At 36.0% G+C, this 20,305-nt stretch overlaps 1 protein-coding gene across 1 annotated transcript in view; it reads left to right on the top strand.

Moving 5' to 3' along the window:
• Positions 1–12,803, top strand: part of CNIH3 (cornichon family AMPA receptor auxiliary protein 3) — a 134,346-nt gene extending 121,543 nt beyond the window's left edge. Inside the window, exon 6 of the mRNA XM_054063128.1 lies at positions 12,754–12,803. Within this exon, the coding sequence (XP_053919103.1) occupies positions 12,754–12,784 (31 nt within the window). The 3' untranslated portion in view covers positions 12,785–12,803. The remainder of the gene's footprint in view (positions 1–12,753) is intronic.
• Positions 12,804–20,305: the final 7,502 nt, after the last annotated feature.

The raw sequence follows: 20,305 nt of genomic DNA, 5'->3' as shown, positions 1-20,305 counted from the left end.
TTTCTAGGCATAATAATGAACAAGAGGGGCTGAGTCCCCAACTGTAGAGATATTCAAAAGCCATGTAGATGTGGTGTTTAGTGACATGGTTTAGTGGTGGGTTTGAGGGTTGGACTCAGTGATCTCAAAGATGATCTCCACCCCATATGATTCTATGACAAGGATTACACTTACATCCTGCATATTCTGATCTCAGACAAGACCATACCCTCTGCTGGTAGTTATAGATAGAAATTAGTAATATTCCTTTGCTTTTTCTATTATTTTACTCTGCATGGTAGATAGGTAAGCCCTTAGTGACTTACTGATTAGTCTTTGTTTAGTCTTTACAGCATTTTCTTTTTTTTAAAAAAAAAATAAAAGATCATAGCTTATCTCAGAATGAGGTCTCGTGCCTGATTTAAGCCTATGTAAGGCTATTGAGCGACTGGCTCTAAGCCACCCTCTCCATAACACTGGCACGGCTGATTGCATGGCTGGTATGTTGGATTGTCTCACTCATTTAGCTGAAAATGTATGAAAACACTTTATAGGCATATTTACCTGCTTGCAAGGTTAATTTTCAGTCATACTAGAGAGCTAATCTGTCTCACTAGGAGCACAAAGTACTAATATTCCTAAAAGAAGCACTAAAAATACCTTTTAAGACTACAAGTGCCACATTGCATGATGTTTCCTCAGTTCTTAAATGCCTTTGAATCCAACACAACTTTGAAGCCCTTTTTCTCTTTAGCATCAGTAAATTTTAGAACTAGCATGACAATAAACTTGCATGGAAGAAGTGATAATTGCATAATTTACATAATTGGATTGTTGCTGGATGTTAAACTTTTTGTAATATCTATGAGATAATTTAAATGTCAGAAAAATTGCAGACATGGCTTAGAAACTGATGCAATTACTGTTGTTAAATTGGGGGAAATGTATTTTTTTACCAGTGGAGGTACTAAGCTTTTATGAAACCAAATTGGAAGAAAAGAACAAATGTCTGGAGCCTGACTGGAAAAAAAAGTTACAGCCTTCTTCCTTTGCCTTCAGAATGGTTGCCATTGTACTGAAATTTGAAGTACAGACTTGATTTATACACCAAGTGATTTGTTCTGAAATCTCTGTAATAAAAAAACTACTACTTGCTTTGGTTAAACTACAGAATTCAAAACAATTAATTAGTGCTTCATAGCCTGCCTTCTATCACTTATACTCCTATGAAAGATAATGAAGGTTTCTACAAAAGTGCATCTGCCCTTTGCCACTTTACTCTATTCTTGTCAGTCAGACTCCGGTCATTTGAAAAGGCATTATGCTAATTTACAATATGTAATTTTCATATCCTTTCACTCAGATGTATACATTCTCTTTGGAGAATGAAAATCCATTTACTTACCCCATTGTTAATTTGGTTCTAAGACATTTACTGCCTACCCAAAATATAGAGCAGAGGTTCAAGATAAGGGTTTTTGGTGTTTGCTGCCTTTTATGTAATGGTTTGCTTCCAACCGTTTGTAAGGTGTTATGGTGACTGCTCTCTGGATGGGTATGTCTGCTCACAATGTGTTGGAAATCTTTACACAATAGTTCTCCTTTATTCAGTGTTGCATCGTGCACTGATGGGAAAAAATCGATAGTTAACAGTAAAGAAGTGCATTCAGATTTCTCCTTCTTGCATACTGTCTGTGAGATAAAGCATTTTTTATACTAGGAAGGTATTCAGCAAGCCTAAATAAATGGATTTTAAAATGTACTGAGAGGCTTTCCGAACTAGAGACAAACTTGGACATCTGCCTGAATACTTTCCTGATAAGAGTATATGTGCCATAATGACATGTTTTGAATGATAGAAATATTTTAATATTTAAAGGATAAAAACATGTAGTAACTGTAAGCTTGTTCAAAATGAAACAAAAACTGCATAGTAGACAATATAAAATGTGGTGAAATTTGCCACCACTGAAGTCATCAGCATGCATGCTTTTTGTCTTTGATAACAAAGATTTGGCAACATGTGTCAAATCCATTTTGAAAAGGAGGTGTGTATTTTTTCTTATTTTTTTCCCTAGTTTTTTGCAGGCCATAAATTAGGAGAAATTAAAATAATACCAGTGTCACAATGGCTGTGTGAAAGACAGCTGTTTTATAATTCAATTTAAATTTATTTTCCAGTTGCTGGTAAGAAAATGAAAAAAAATATAATTAAAGTTAACCAATTATAGTAACAATATTCAATACCTTTGTATGATAAAATGCCAACTTAATACTGTATGCATACGTAGGCATTTTCAAGAATTACAGTATTTAAAGACTACTCAAAATCTTTTCAGTTCTCCTGCCCATATCACTAATGTGACAAAACATCCTCTTATCCTTTTTGTTTTTTTCTTCGTTTGTTTATTTAACCTTAAAAACTGTAAAAATACCCCTAGTAATACCTTCTTATGCACTAAATTTTAGGAGGCAAGTCAATTCTTCCAATTATTCTCTTTCACTTTATGTGGAATATATGCCATAGCTAATACCGTTCACCTTACAAAGAATGCATTCAAGCAAATTAGGTAGTGTAAAACAGAAGAAAATATTTAGTGCCTGGCAGCTTTGGAAACAGTAAAACCATGATAGCTGAATTTTAACCCCTTGCTTCAATAAATATTAAAGATTCACCTGCTACACATATGTCTTGATTTTTAAATTTTATTACTTTTTATTGGAAAAAATGTTCTTGGTTTATTTTTTACTTTCATCTAGAGAACATTGCTGGAATTAAGTCAGTTATGGTGCTCAACCCTGTGTCCTATGTTGTATTATGTAAATGCGTTCACCAGTCATCACAAAGATGGCATCACCAATTCCACACAGTTGTTAAATTGTATTTTGTGTTTGCCAGTTCCACACTCCACGTGCAAAGAATAACTAAAGTAATAATGATTTTATTTCAATGCATTGCTCCACGAAGTTCTGACAACTTTTATTGTTACTGAATATATTTGTATATGCATCAGTTAGAGAATTAAAGATTGCTGTGGTGGGAATGTTTAGAAGACAGATAAGCCACTTATAAACTTAAAAAAAAAATTAACAAGACTGACATTCTTTAACTATGTGCTTTAAGCTAATGTTTAGTTCATATCCATTGGCAGTCATTAGCAGTCATTATCACTTCATATCCTGTTAAGCCTTCCTTTTCCCTGTTAGCATATGGCACCACAGAGTTGACACTATGTGTTTAGCATCTTTCTTGTTTGCCTTAGTCACCAAGGTTGAGAAGATAAGCCTCAAAATCTGTCTACCAAGGAAAGCTGAAACAATAAGAATGTGTTGCATCTCTTCTTCCCATCCAGCCAAACTGGAGATCTTACTTATTTATAAATGTGTTTATATTGTTTATATAAAACTGGCCTCTGCCTCTGGGCTAAGTGTTGAAAAAGCTTGATGGGTATTATCCAAGGCTACAGCAGGTACACTATCCTGTAACTTGGCTTGTTTTTTCATTTCTTCGTTGATATTCCTTAGTCAGCTGCTGCTTCTTTTCTTATAGCAAAAGTAATGTTCACCCAGCTTCAGAACTTGTGTTCTGTCACTGCCCAGTAATTGACCCTCACTGATTTATGGGTTCTGGGACCTTTTGCTTTCAGCCTGTGGCCATATTTTCAAGGCCTTTACTGTTATGCCATGCTTAACCCACATCCCAACAAGAAACGTCTAGTACCAAGGTCCAGCTTGCACAGGAAATTCTCAGAACAAGTTGGTAACAAGCCTAACTGGCCAAGCCAGGGCTTGGTGCAGTTAAACCAAGGCAGAGCTAACTTAAATCTTCTGATTTATCATTGGTAGAGGCAGTAGTATTCTTACTCAGCACAAAAAAAGGCAATTTTTGGGAGCAGATTTAGACAGTGGATATTATCTAAGTAGACCCGCGTCTGTCTCCCAGTAATGCAAATGCTGTTTATGAGCTGTTACAACAGCAGGTGTGAGAGTCTGTAAAATGTACATGTATAAATAGCTATTTCTGTTGCTTCTGGATTGAAGAAATACTTTCTAGTCTGGAAAAAATGTTAGAAGAAGCAAGATGAACAAGACTAAGTCAGCTTGAATGTGGGTTTTTCATGGGAGAAGAATTAAAGAATACTCCATCTCCAGCTGTACCCTTTACCAATTTGTAACTTATTTTCCTTGAATAATTTATAAATCAACAAAGACCATTATACAAATGCCAGATTTCCTGTTGATAAAAGCATGGAATATTTATTCTAATAAAATTTTATCTTGCTGTGAAGGAGCCCGGGATTTTAATCTGGAGAAACCTGAGATTTAATTTGATGTTCCTCTAGTGCCAAGCACAGTGGAATTCTACTCTATGGCTAGGGATTTGAGCTATAAATGTGATGAAAACAATAATTAATATAGTGTTATATTGTAAAACGGGAGTGGGTGCAGCAAATCCAGGCTGATATGAATTAGAAGATGGACTTCAGTCTGTATGTTGAGATAAGTAAACAAAATCTCATTGCACTTCATTTATTCTCCTTAAAAACATTTAAATAGTATTTTTATTGTGTATGTTTGATAATGAAAAAGATATTATTAACTTTTTACAAGACTCTTTTTTCCCCCTGTATGAAAATGTCTCCTAGAGTTAAGATTATTCTTACAGTTTTTTAATTAGCCTTTGTGTTAGGAAGAAACTTCTTTCTGGGGCTTATTATTAGCTTTGTGCTGAGAGCTTATGGAATAGATCTTTCACTTGTACCTAAGGATAAGGAACTGCAAAGGCTGATGGCCTTTTTCTTCTGTTTGAACATTCAAATGGAAAAGGCATAAATTGTCAGGTAGTCCTTTATCTGTCTAGTTTTAAAGTTACTGAAATAGAAAAGGTATTTAAATAAACAGGCATCTTGCAGAAAATCTGAAAACTGTCATTAATTGAATGTATAATTAAGAATAGTATATAATGAGTGAGCTTCTGAAAAAAAATGTTTTTTCTTTATTTGGTGTTAGAGGCAAGTTCATTATTTCATGCATTCTTCAGAAAGAGAAGACAACTACTTTCAGATTTTAGAAAGAGCTTGCCAAACAGAGCAAAGTTCTGTATGTAAAAATGAAACCTCAGATAATAAAAGGAGTTCTTGAGTGAGAAAAGCTGCTAATAAGTCTGTCTAACTGAAGCCAAATCAAGGAAGAAGTGCAAGTTTTTTACAAGTTCTTTTTCCCCTTCTCTGTTTACTGCTTCATTATATCAGCAGTTTCCTAACAAATTCAGGGCAGTTAATTTGGTCATTCAGATTGACAAATGCTATGGATTTTTCTATGTCATTTCTTTTTTGGGTATAACATTTCAGGAACAGCAACATGGTTATTAAACAGACAATCAGTTGCTCTGCTTCTTCCAATTTCATCTTCATTCTTTGTTCTTATTTAGTGTTTTCTCTCAATTCTAAGGGTCTTGGTTGTTTTGAATTTTGAAATGGGGATTTGCATTTAGGGATGAGGGTTTTTTTGATGTGTGAATTAGATACATGCTACCCCTAGTATACTGCTTACTATGAGATAGTGAAGAGCTGGTTTTAGCCCGTTTCCCCCATAGTGAAATATTTAAATTATCAATACTTGGAATATTTGATGTAAACACGTGTTGTAATATAGCTTCAGCAAGGGACCTATGTGCAACTCATGTCAACCACTGTGAAAGAACTGAGAAGGAAGAAGACTTGCTTTTTACATTGTTTGGTGAGGGTTCAGGGACATTCGCAGTACAACCACTATCCCAAAGGATACTCCAGACCAAAATAGTAATTTTATATACAGAAGATGTAAAAAAAATAGAATAGGAGAGTATGTAAGGAAAAAGATACTGTACAATAACTGCAATTCCTTGAGAAAATTCCCCAGGATGCAAGGCTGAAGTTTTTCCTGTGTGAGCCTCCTCCATCTGGCTTGAGTAGCTCTACAGGAACGTGTGCTGTGAGTCTCTACTATGAAGGCTGCCATAAAGAAGAGTGAAAACAGTGTCTACAACCATGACTAGACTGGGAACTACATATAGCAATAGACTTAGGCTACCAAAACAATGCATGTGTTTCAAGATTAAGTAATGCAGCTTACCTGGCAATGGTACTTTAACTGTAGAAGAGCAATTCCAGAAAGTCTATATTGAAGCACTAGAAGTATGTGCACTGCTGTATAAAATGAAGCAATATCTGTCCTGAAAAGTCAACATAATAATAACAAAATATTGAGGGAGAATAACCTGAGAGGGAAGTAATACTGAAAGTGCTGATATCATAAACCAAGAATTTTTAGGTAGGCTTTGAAACAAACTAAAATGATTGTGCTGAATAAATGTAAGAAAATACAGTTTTGTTCTCTTTATAGCAGTTTGCTTTTTTGTTAATGTGATTTCTCAGAGCTGCAGCAGTTTAGAGTGTGTTTAAGTAATTGCTTGAAATTAAGTTGTGTACTCTATCTCGTCTTACTGTGCATGCTTCAAGAACGTTGCTATTGCACATAGGTTTGTGAAAGTAATCCTTACCCTAACAAAATCCTAACGATTCTTAGTTAGATATTTCTATTGTACAGAATGAAACTTACTTTTTTTTCTTCTACAATGTTAAATTCACAGATGGCGAATAACAGAAGTATAATCCTACAGTAGACAGTTTATATTACCTTTGCATGGTGAATAATGCTAACATTGCAATCATCAAAATCAGAACTACAAAAGGAAGTATCTTCAAATTTCAAGAACATTCTGGTGAAGGACACAAATGCTATGGTATAAGTTGTAGTAAGGACTACAGAAAAGCATAGATATATGATCATAGTCAAAGCTTTACTATCAGAAAGACTGCCTTCCATGTTTTGACAGCCTTCCATTTCCTTAATATAATGCATTCATCTATGAATAGTAAAATTGAAGGAATTAATTCACATCTCTTTCAGTTCAGTGGATTTATAGCTGGTAAGATATAGAATCTGATGGAGATAAATGAGGATATATTATGTGATTGCATTCCATAGTTAAAATTTAGTGATACTTTCAAATCAAATGTTTCTTCTTGACAATGATGTCAATAGACACTTACAATGTCTGCTTGGCGCTCTGAACTGCATTCTGTATATGTCATGGTTCTGTCTTGATGTGACATGTACGATAGCCTGTATGTGTACTCATAAAGTGCATATGCACAGGTCTACTCTGTCAAGAGGTATTATTAGGATAGTATGTTGTGGGCCAACCAATACTTCACTTCCCTTTCTCCTGAATACATGAAAAATAAGGCACAGTCATTCCGATTCCTTTCAGTTACAAGTAGTGACACACTATTTCATGTCTACATTCTTAAAATGATTCCGCCACCTGTGATTCTTCCCATGCCACCTTGGAATATTACACCATTTCTGAACCACCTAGCACAGATGCAGTTATTGACAGCATGGTCCTTCAATTATTTCTCTGAAGGATTCCAAAACCATCTGCTTATTGCAATTGTCTAGAGGCTTGATTTTAGAATCATCCATCATGCAATTGTACATTGCTCAAGGAAATTATGCCCAGTAACTTCATTGTTTGAAGTCTGAGGTCTGTATTTCCCACTCTTCTCCTCCTCATGTAACCTCAGAATAACCCTGATAAATGCATGATGCTGTGTGTGCTAAGACTACAATGACGTTGCGTGTGCTCTGTCTTGTATCCCTGCACATTCCACAAGATGCCTGTTGTACGATATTTAAAAGAAGATCCATAAAGTTAAGTATTCACAAGTAATAAAACCACTACATTCCATTTCACCCCTTCTTCATCATAACAAAGTTGCACAGTGTTCCATAACTTCCTTTCAGAATGCCTCACATTGCCGATGTCTGCCTGGGATTTCTGTTTTCTTGCATTTTCAGCAATGCCTTCATGTAATCTTACAGTCTTGGGTGTGTTCGTGTTAGCAATATTTATGCAGTATTTATTGAACATAAGATTGATTTTATTATACCTCTTTCACTCTTTAGACATGAAATAGTAAAAAATGTCTGGTAATGTTGACATTTCCAGCTTGTTCTCATTAACTTCTTCCTTTTGGGTTTTATACTGCATTCTCTGTAGAACTGTTTTTTTATCCTAGTTAATAGTCTGAGGGATGAGAGTTGTATGTATAGAGAGAAACATTTGTCCAATCCTTTTAAATTAAATTAAGTGATCTTACTGAGAGGTCTTGTGAAAATATTTTCCTGCATTTAAACATTGAGGAGTACTTACACCGATACAGGCTTGAAGACTGCGTGATATGCCACTGACCTCAGTTGTGCTTAAATACTGATTTCTGTAAGCTCAAAATCTTACACAATATAAATAAAGAGTAGTTCAATTTGATCAAATAAATTACATTTCTCTAATAGTAGAGGAGACATTATAATTCCTATAAGTCCCTTTCCTCAAGTCTCTGCTGTGTGCATCTGGTGAGGTCTGGTAACTGCATCAGTACCTGAGAACACACTGGAAAGAAGGCTTGCTCCAAACTTGGTCTACCCAGCAGCAAAGCGGATAACTCTTGGTACCAAGCCTTCCATGTGTTGGTCCTTCTTTTTGTTCTTGCAACCATGTCTTTGGAGGTTGTCTAATGATATGCTCTGGCTTTGAAAATATTACACCTCTCTAGAAGGGAGAAATTAAAAGCATAAAGCTGTCTGTCTTGTAAACTGTGCACCAGAATTGACAGACTACGTACTCTAGCTGTCTGCCAAAAGACTGGATGGCAGTTATTAGATCCATGGGACAATTACTTATATACTTTTCTTGTGCATTCCCCTCACTTTGGTTAGTAATTGCAGGAAAGGAAAGGTCAAAGACACCTGACAATGAATCAGGCAACCAAATAAACTGGGTTTATTCTTTTGATTTCTTAAGTTCAGGCACACAAGTTATCAAAAGCTTTTTGTCAGATCTGATTTTAATGTCATGACATTTTAAGCTTCCATTAGTGGGCTCCAGAGACATCTGGAGCTCTTCAGCCTCCCTTTCAGGCTGTGATAGAGGCTTATTACAGTCTCTTGTGCGTTGGAGGTAACAACTGCATGCCTGGCAAGCCTGTCTCTCTTTCACAGGTGTCTTGAAAAATTGCAGACAGTTCTTGTCCCTGCAGAGGGACTGAGTTTTTTCAATGACAATCCAAATCAAATTATCCTGTTTACTTAAGTAATTGTAGGCAGCTTACCCTGACCTATTTCTGGCTGTTCAAGTCCTCACACTCAATGTCTGCAACACTTTTTGTTTCTGTCACCTGTGCCATCACAACCCTCTTACCGTCATAAACAAGGAGAATGCAAAATCAAAGGTACTACCAGGCTGTTCTGGCTTCTTCTGCTTCAGTTAATCTCATCTTTCTCTTTCCTACCTCAGGGTGGATTATTGCCATTATCTTCTGCCCTCATAAATGCAGTGATTCCTCCAAAAGGCACTGTCACTCTAAGGTCCTGGAGATACCATCTCAATTTATGCATTGCCATGTCCTCCCAGTCCTCTCTCACTGATCCAGATCAGTGATGATAGACAGATCCCTTGTTTTTTAAATTGGGTGCCACACAGACAGCTTTAGAACCCAGGACATGCAGGAAATAGAGGAAACGAGTCTTAATATCCAGATATCCTTAGTATCATTAATAACTCTTCCAGAGCTCAGAACTGTGAGAAGCCATGTGATGAGTCTTGACTGCTGTCATATTGCACTAAATCGAGAATTATTAAATCAAGAAGTGGGATGGGGAAAAGATACTTTGCTTTCTGCTGAAAAGCTGTTAGCTTGTGGGGTGATGTTTCAGTTTTAGACTATCAACAGTCTGCTTCACCAGCAGCATGGAGCACATTGACAAACAGTCTGAGTTAATTTCAGACCTTTAGCAGAAAATAAGGGAGGATGCTTCTTATAACAGGTTTTAAAACCAAGTGTATCATGAGAGGTGTCTCTTTCTATAAAATATGCTAACAGAGAGAGGAAGACTGGAGATTATAACTTACATAATTTATGTCTATAACTTTGTAGCTAAAAACTTAGATTCTAACAAGTCTCACACATAAATGGAAATATTTACAGACAGTAGGAAGCAATTCACTAGATATAATGAGCTGGCTATGTGAAATAACTCCTTTTGAGATTGCTCTGTCAACTTTAAGTCTGTTCTTTACATTTTGATTCCTCTCATATTGGACTCCCTGCTTCAGTTGGAAGAATTCATATTGTCTGTCATCTTCGACTGCGTTTGGTTAGCAGAAACTTCTTCCTCATCTTGTAAGATTCTGAAATCCTCCTTTCTTTTCAACAGGTGTGTGTGCTGAGTAGTAACTGCTGAGTAGTTCTTTAGATACTTTTTTTTATTCTGCTAGTAATGTGTTAATTATTGCGTCTTTTTCCCCCTCTTCCTTCACAGTTTCAGGGTGCACACTGTGAACAACAGAATCTGTTTGTGATTTTATATCCAAGGTCAAATCTTCAGATGCTGCACCAAATAGTTTCATTTAATTGCTAAGGACTCAAGCTATGTTTGTAAATGATCTGTTGAATTAGAGAAAAGTATTTATTATTATTTAAATTTATTATTTATTATTTATCATTTATTACCACTTATACCGTGATCTGTTTCCATAGATCTGAAGCTGTGTCAGTGCTCTTGCCTAAGAATCATTCCTTCCAAAGCATAGTCACAGAAACCATCCGGATTTCTGCACCCCCCCAGCAATCTGCATGTTATCCACAGTCAATGCTGTTTTGAGCAAAAGGATGTCAAGCTTTGTGTTTGTATGAAAAGTTCCAAGATCTTCCTCTAATTTGTTGTGCCTTCATGGCATTTGGTATCACCAAACTATAGAATAAACATATATAATATAATAAATAATACTATGTAGACTATTATTCTGAGTACAGAAAGTTATGACTAGAGTTCTTCACTATACATAGTCTTACACTACATTCCTCCTTTTCTTTCTTGAAGTTTCTCCGAGCATTGTGGTTAAGAGAAATACTATTTAGCAGTGTGCTCCAACCTGATGTGTCAAGGTTGAGGAAAGAGCTGGATGTACCCTTACGTTAATGCCAGGACAAAAAGGGGTTTGGATCTGAGTGCCTGTGTTCCACCATCCTCCAAACTTAGAGCCCCTATAAGGAGTATGTATGGCAAACTGAGGAGTTTTATTTTCATAGAGTTGGAAGAAATTTAACAAAAGCTGATGATTGGTTATGAAAATAATAAGGATCCATCACAAGGATCAGGAAGCTATATTCATGGGCACTACATTTGAGCTACTGCTTTAATCTACAGCCCTCCTTTCAGGCATGTTGGAAACCTCACTTATGGGGAATACTTTTGAAAAAAATATTTAAATTTCTTAAATTCTTAAATTATAGGTAGATGAGCTTCTTCCTGAAGAACAGATCCTACGACTTTCTAAGGCCCCCTTCCTCCTATTGCAGCTTTTGAGAAAAGTTAATGTTAAAATTACTTGTTTCCAAATCTAGGATAGACTTGATTTAGTGGTTCAACAGGTCCCTTTTTTGTGTTTTTATTCAGCTTTATCTGACACCATATTCAAATTTAAGAAAATTTATTTTAAAATGTTATAAAACTACCTACTAGTAAAATAAATAATGTTAGAAGCAAATACATTAACAGACTTTGGCTCAAATAACAGTCTTCTATAGATAATAGTGAAGCAGAGCTTAAAAAGTCTGTGACTTTAATATCACATATACTAAATTTTAAGCTTGAATACTCTTGTTAAGCAGGAAACTAGCAGAAGGTTTCATTTGATTTTTAAAAGCTTTTTCTGACAACTGTCTTTTAAAATTAAAATCCTTAAATTGTTAAAGAGCAGGGTTTTTTTATTTTTGGAGACAAATACAGCATCTTTATTTTATATATCTCATACCTCTTAGGACATGATGCCCAAGTAGAATAACATTAGGAAAAAATGTTTTTCTGTAAAGGAGGTATTCTAAAGGCATAATTTTCTCTACAAGCAGCATTAATAAAACCATGTTTTTCTGTACCTTCTTTTAGCTATCAAATAGGTGATTGGTAGAAGAGAAATTTTTAGTAGCAGGGAATGAAAAGGATTACTTTATAGACAGATTTGGCTGCTTGTGAGCTCTTTGTGTCTATCAGATATATTTGTAATATACATATGTGGGTGAGTAATCATTTATTATTATACATATGTATGCATGTTTTTATATATGAAATATTCCATGGGAGTCAGAATGATGCTTGAAATGGGATTTCTTTCTCAAGCCAGAACAGGTACTGTTAGTAGATGTGAAATCCTTTTACCATGAAGAATTTAAGATTTTGTTGTCTTAAACAAGAATTTGTTATTTTAAAGTTAAAAGGCAGACAAGGCACTGAGATGGCAATAGACACTAAAGTTGTAGTCTCAGGTAAATTCATGGCTTAATGGCACAGTTTCATGCTGTCTCTGCTGTATGCACATGTACCATAACGCTCTGACAAATACATGCACCTTTTTTTAATAAATTAAATAATCTCTCTTGCTATTAGAATGTTGCACTTGCTGACCCTGTGTGCAGATTTTTATGTTGAGCATAACTATCACCGAAGTCACGAAGATGAAATTCAAAAGCAGTCATATGTGTTCTTGAGGGACCATATAGCCTAGTGCTACTAATCAACATGGTCACTGAAGAACATATATCTGTGTTGGCATTCTCATCCTCTTTTTCTTTACTGTGTAATGATGCGGCAATTTTATTGTTTACTTTCCAGAGAAAGCAACCTACTATTCCTGAAGGGATAGTAGAAATCGACCTTCTGCCGATTTCTTCTTCCAATTGCTAGTTGAAAATAAGGAGTAAGTATAAATGTGGTGACTTTAAGTATAATAACAAATGTCTAATCGTTTACTTGTGTTTGTTCATGGTCTTCTTGGAATCTTTTGCAAAAATAAGCATTTACATCAAAGGTTGCAATATTAAGCTTAAATATATATATATATATTTTTATATATATATATATATATTTATACAGACCATAAATGTATTTGAATATATAATGAAAAAATACGCAGTCTTTTTTATCAGCAGAAGCAAAACAATGAAGGGTGGAAACCCTTCATTACTAAAAGTCTACTGAAGTTCTAAGAATAATTATGCAGAAACTTAGTTTCTTTTGAAGAAGTTTGGAAAAAGATGAAACTTTTTATATAAACACAAAAAATGCAGTCATTGCTGTGCATCAGAAGGGTATTGTGAAGAATCTCTGATGGCGGTGTTGGACAGTCTAAGTAAATAGTGAACAAGTAAATGCCTTCTAACAATGGTGATCAGGGGTTGCTGTGTGTTTTTAAGAATGTGTCACCTTGACATGATCCTTTAGGAAAGTTTCTGCTTCTTATAATTGAAGGATGAAGATGATTCATTGAACTTATATTAGTGCCATTAAAATAAGGTGAAGTTTATTTACTGCATTGTATTTCTTAATGCTATGTTCCATGGCATGAGTGGTCCAGGCACTCATCAGAATAACACCAGCCTGGCATTTTTGGATACTGGCTTATGAAGTTTCTTTCTTGTCTTTTTGGGGTTGCCCTGGATCATGAGTGAAGACCAAGCTCCACAATACTTGTGTTTCTGTTTACCTGCCCTGTTGCTGATTTTGGAGTTCCCCAGATCATCAGGTAACAGCAACAGATTTATTATTTTCTTTCTATCTGTGGCTTTGTGGTTGTTCCTGTGTTTGACTCACACAGTCTATATAAAACTCTTGAAAAAATAACAGGAGTACCATTTAGTTTCAATAATTCCATGCATGACATACTCAAAGGAGAACCACTCCTTCATATTTTTTATATATGAAACATGCAGCATGTCATCTATTAATATTATTGTGTTTCTGCTATGATTTTTTTTTCAAGTCCAAATCTTCAATTAATATGCATGATTGGTTTTAAAAGCCTTCTATTTTAATATAATTTTGTACATTTAAGAAGCAAATCCAATGAGAAATTTTCTCTCTGTTTTCAAATTCAGTGCCAGATTGTCTTCCACAAACCATGTCTGTCATTATAAAGGATGGTGCCTCCTTTGAATGATACTTTTTGTGACTTGGTGACTTCATCCTTCATAAAGCAGCAGATTATTAAACTCTAATAAAATTTGTTATAAATTGTGCTTAACAATTCTTGTAGTCCACAATGTCCAGAAGAAAATACTGGTGCCAGGAGAAGCTACCAAAAACACTTCTTTAACCAGATGAGCATTACAGCTGCTGCAGTCACACTGCATTTAAATTTGTAAGTTAAACCATGGGTTTATCAACTACTTCACTTCTTGTAAGTACCTGGGTCTTAAGTCCAAAAATGATCAGAGATTACAGGGTAAGACTATGCCATATCTTTACTACAAAATATAAAAATTTGTGAGATCATTACAAACCTAGGAGCTTCTATAGAGGTTTGGCATCACGTGCTTTTGTGGCACACAGCTCAGCATCTTGGAAAATTAATTCCATACCAGGTGTGCCTGTCAAATGGTTACTACAGCGGCACTGTGGTCAAAGTTACTTGACAATATAAAGCATCTCTATTCCACTTTTTCCTTATCATAAGCAGTTTTTCATATTCCTTACCAGCAGCCATTTGAGGACAGCATCCTAGGCACCTGCACGTTGGAGAAATCCAGGGTTAACTAGAACGTTAACTCATGTCCTTCTCCTGTGCATCTCTGTGAACTGAAATAAAGCAAAAGTATAAAGACTATTTCTTCAACCTAACCATAAGTCACAGACAGGTCAACAATGTGTTGTGACTATTAATACCAAGGGCTATTGAAAGACTCCATGTGATCTTCTGCACTAGAGGGAAAATATCAGCTAAAATAATGGCTTCTTAATTTTTATGAATTCTGGATCCGCATACTTTTTGCACAGAATGTGAGAAATGCAGATGACAAATTGACATGAAGCAATTCTTATCTACATGCTTTGTGTGAGGCATAGAACTCAGCATGAAGTTGGCTAAACAGAGATATGGGCAAGTGAATTTAGTGACAAAACCTAAGATGTTTCCTTAAGTGCAGACTGTGCCTCTTCAAGTGGTGGAAGAAATATGATTAGTTATCATCTTCTCTCATATTTTTCACTCTAGTTGTCCCTCCACCTTTGTTACAGTCCTTGTAACATATTTTTTTGGTAATAGGCCAGATAATTTGGAGGAGTCAGCACAGCAGATGGATACTTAAAAAAAAATGGTCTCTAACATTTTGAGCGAAATAGTTCTTTTCTTTTTCATATTGCACTCTGTAGTTGCATATACTCTTTGTACAATAAGGAGGAAAGGCGTTTAGATATTACAAAATCAGCTTTGGAGGATAAAATGCAAAAAGACTTTCAAGTATCTCCCCAAAACAGATTGAGTTTTCTCAGTTGTGATCAGTGATCAAATTGCCCCTCAGCACTGAGAAAGATTTCAAAATCTGAAAACAATTTCAACGTAAAAACTAAACGTCATTTCATTTCTCTTTGAGTGAATCTGAAAAGGTAACAAAAGTTTGAGGATCCATTCTGAAAATTGATCTGGTTTATTTGTATTTCTGAACTTATAATTCTTTATTCTGTTGATGGAAAAGGCTGAAAAAGTGTATGCTGAGTGCTCTTTGGTTGTTGTAGCTGTGCTCAGTTACATAGATTTCCCTGTACTCCTGATATTGCTAATAAACTGTATCCCATCTTGAGCCAAAACTCTATCAACTACTGTGAGTTACAAATCCAAATGCAGTACACAGTTTGGACTGTCCCCTGGAAGGAATTTAGATGCGTTTATTTTTTATGCTATATTGGATTTGTGTGTTGATGTTGATAACAAAACTAGTTGTATCTCTGCATAAATGTCACAGAGGCTCTCTGCAGCTTTTACCTATTCAACACATTCTTTATAAATCAGAAATCAAAGAAAAGTGTGAAGAAGCGTCCTGAAATCTCAGACAGAATTGAACTGCATTAAACTGCAGCCACTTCAGACAAGTGTATCTTAATGACTAGCTTTTAGTTACCCAACCGTCACAAATTATTAGGAAGCTAAATGAAAAAAAACCAAAACAACTTAATCAGAGGCCCAAAATTTCCGACCAGCAATTTACTGTGTCATGAATGGAAATTTGCAATGATCTTTCAGCAAAAATTTTTTAGGACTGATGGTCTCCCAGGATGAAGATTTTTTTCTTCAGAAGTCGGTAGTAATTACATGAAAATATTTTCTAGGGTTACTCCCTTCTCTAGATCTGTTTCTGAACCTGAGGCAAGAAAGTTTATTCAAATTTCTCCCCTTCCCATCAAGAGAAAAAGCAAAGTGAAGTACAGCAAACTGCTGATCTTGCTGGCCACAGCCTGGCTTTGTTTGGTTTTATTCCAGGACTCACAGGTTGGGGAATTCAAGCATCCCAGAGACAAGTTGCCAGATCACTCACCATACATTTAGATTGACATGAATATCAGAATTCTTTTACTCTTCCTCCTGGCCTGAGAGTAGGACACCTCTGTGGTTTACCACAGAGCTGCTAAAATTATTGGGAAATTGAATTTTTTACAAATTCTCTACGTTTTATGGCAGGGTTTACAAGCAGATTGCATTCTTCTGTATTACCTTTCATTTCTTCAACTCTGACCTCTCAGAACTGGAACTATCTCCTAGACCTGAAAATGTCATCTCTTTGTTAGATTACTCAGACTTTATTTTGCATCTTTTTCGGCTTTATATCTCCAGATCTGGGGTCTAGGGTTCGAAGTAGGTGATCTTCAAAGGTCCCTTCCAACCCTAACCATTCTGTGATTCTATGAATAGATTGGAGACTATTGATTTGTTTCTCAGGGTACATTTCCTAGAATTTTGATCAGAGTTTTTTTTTCTAATCCAGTCCATCAATGTGACACAGATGATCCTTGGGGTCCCTTCCAACCTGTCATTCTATGATTCTATGATTCTATGACTTCAATCTTATGGGATATTCTGTTTACTTCTTGATAGGAAAGTCCTTTATATTAAAAAAAAATCAAACTTCTGATAACTGGTTTTCTTTATACTATTTTTTTAAGTCTGAGGAAACATTTAGGACACTTCCAAGCACCTTGCATCCATCTATATTCCAAGTAAGTCATAAAATGAATTTGCCTGGGATTTCTTCCAAACCCATATGAATCCACTGCAGGAGCTTGCTGTCATATACTGAGTATTAGTTGAGCTTTTTCTTTTTATACCAACAGGACAACATCCTTAAAGGCATTCCTTATCTCTTAGTTTCAGACGCTAAGAAGTCCTGAGATTTACATATTTCATTACAGATAATTTCTCCCTAGCATAACTGACTTCAGCAAACGCGTTACAAGGTCATTAAAAGGGAGTCCTCTGCACCTGTCAGGGCTCATCCAGTGACAGCTCAGAAAAAAAATGGGTTTTTTTTTCATGAAGTGTGTCTGCAGATGGAAACTGCAAAGCAGCCACTTGGAGCTCCACTTATTTCTTAATCTGCGATATGCTCCCACTGAGCTTTAACAAGCCAAACCTACCTATTGCTTTGGTGTCTGCCTTACACTGCCTGGATGTTGGTTTATTCTAACTGTTAAACCACTGTCTCTCTTTTGTGACTTATAATACTGTATACAGTAGGAAAGAATCCCAGAAGTATAGGTAAATGGCCATGCAGAATTTTTGTGGGATGCTGATGAAGGTTCTATCACTTCTTGAAACCTCTTCCAGCAATGGTAGCAACTTAAAATGAGGGAATCAGGGAGGCTATTCAGTAGTTTTGTGAAGGTACATTTCACACTCGTGTCTCCTCATCACCTACCTGAAGACAAAGAGTGGTGCTTTCTTCTCTGACTGCAGTGAGATTCCTGGGGGCTTGCCAACCAGTGGAGACTTGTTAAGGATCTGTTCTCAGGAAATTTAAATTCACTTCTCTTAGCCTAGCTGGGGAAGCCCTTCATTCTTACTTCGCTTGTCAGTGTCCTTTCTTGATGCTGCCTCATCCACAGCAGTAAGAAAAACTTCACGCTCCTGTTGCTGATGTGCTCTTTTGGTTATTTCCAGGCTGCAACCTAAATTTCTCCCTATAGTATATTCCAATTTTTACCTTAGTCAGGAATTAATTGGCTGGTGGTCTTCCCTAGATGTTATACCATGACAGCTCCAGCTTTTAAATTTCCAAATGTCATCATGCCCAATTCTACTTAAACATTTAATACACTTGTATTCACACAATGGGTATAATGCACAAGCCTTGTAGCAGCATCTGTTTTACTTGATTATGTATTAGTAGGATCAGTTGTAGCTAACCTTTATTTTGATGGTGTTAAGGGATATATTGGAGAAAGTGAAACACAATGGAACTGTAACATCAATGATAATGATGGCATTATGAAGAGGTATATAAATTAATTATAAAGAGGTAATTATAAAGAAGAATATAATTCACATTTTCTTCATAGGCAAGAACAAAAAGAAATTAGCTGATACTTCTGTCAAAGGAACTTTAGAATATTTAAAGGTAATTCTTCCCAGCTTCTTTAACAAGAATAATCACTTGTGAAACTGATTTTATGTTTTTTTAAAAAAATATTTTAATTTTTTAATGTTTATTTATAAAATATTAATAATTACATGTGTACACATGAAGCAAATCCTGGGCTTAAGAAAAGTGCCCCTCACTCCCACACTTTTGAACCCCCAGACAAGAGCACTGAGTAACTTCCAAAGCATGTGGAGCTGAACCCAGGTATGGGCCTCAGACTTCCATAGACTTAGGCTGGATATGAAAAAGCCACAGGCTGGTGCCACTTGCCACATTACAGAAGAAAGCACTGGCTGAAAAAAGCAACCAAAAAAACCAGTCAGGTAAAATCTTCTCCAGAAAGAAAGTCCATCCCACTGCTAGCCCTGCTGCAAGGGTTTCAGAGTTGCCCCAGGCTGGAGGTTTAGCTGAAGAGCACGGCTCAGGGTTGACAGCGTGTCTCTGGTCACACGGTGGGGACGCAGACAGTGGGCTGCAACACACAGCAATTTCTAGATTTGCTCTTTCCAGCTGCCTTGGAATGAAACCTGATATATCAGAGCCCTCTGCAGGGCATGTACAAATGGGCAATGCTACCAAAATGCCTTCATTTAAACAAGGGAATGCAGCAGTTCTCATTATATAAAATAAAGACAGTCTATGAATTATTTTTTTTTTTTATGCTTTAACAGGATAATACATCTTCTGTTGTGATTTAAAATCTTGGCCTGATTCACTTTGAGAGTGCTGGTTCTCTCTTGGATTGCTCTCTCTCTCTTAGTGTCTTCCATCTTCAGTTATGTACAATGCCAAGTTTATATGGATTCAGAGTGGTTAGAAAAACTCATAAAAGAAAAATTTACCAAGTGCTATTGAATACAAAGATAATGTCTTGGATTAAGGAAGCCTTATGAACTATGAATTTTCAGAGACAAAGACCGCTGGGGACTTGCCATCCCAGTTGCTACATCCACTCTCCCTGCTTATGGGGCTAAACGAATCTTTTGTCCAATTCGGTGGAGTTTTTATTCTGAATGGAGATCAAGGCAAACAAACCCAAAGAAATTAGACTATAGAGAGTTTTAATGACAGTTTTAATAATGTTTGTGCTCAATAATATTTAGTAATTAGAAATAATTAGAAATAATTAGTAATAATGACATTTGTACAGAACCTTACCTTTCCTAGCACTGTTGATGACTTTCTGTTTCCTTCATAATTGAAAGGAGCAGAAAGAAGTTGCAGCTTTGGCATTTTTGTTTGCTAGATTAACACATTTGAATCTCTGAAACATTTGCATCTAATGGATCAAATACATTAACTGTAAGAAAAGCACCCTCTTTGTTTAGCTGATAAACAGTCGTGATTTTCATAAATTGTGTCTCATTTACTTAAAGGAGTGATGACCAGCACTGCAGCATGGGCTGTACTTTAGGAGCTCACTGAAGGCACTTCACATTATTTTCCTTAGTGTGTGGTTGATTGCAATGAAACTCTGAAGCTATTTTGTAGTTGCTCTTTTGTTTGGACTGTGGATTCATCACTAAGCTAAGGTTACTTCTTGATTTAGCAAAAGGCGTTTGAACTGGGCTGATAGTTGGCTCTTTGAAGTCAATTGAGGACTGATGTCTTGTCTTTGCTGGCTACTCCTCTAGATTCTTCAGATCCAGAAGTCAGGTTAGTGTACTTCTGTTGCCGCTCTTGCTGTCGATCCTGCTATGGCCACTTTCACGACTGTTGCACGATTAATGCTCAAATCATCTATCCTAAAATCTGTG

This window comes from Cuculus canorus, chromosome 3 (assembly GCF_017976375.1).
Source record: "Cuculus canorus isolate bCucCan1 chromosome 3, bCucCan1.pri, whole genome shotgun sequence".
NCBI lineage: Eukaryota > Metazoa > Chordata > Aves > Cuculiformes > Cuculidae > Cuculus > Cuculus canorus.
The sequence above is the reverse complement of the archived record's forward strand: the minus strand, read 5'-3'. Positions and strand labels throughout refer to the sequence as shown.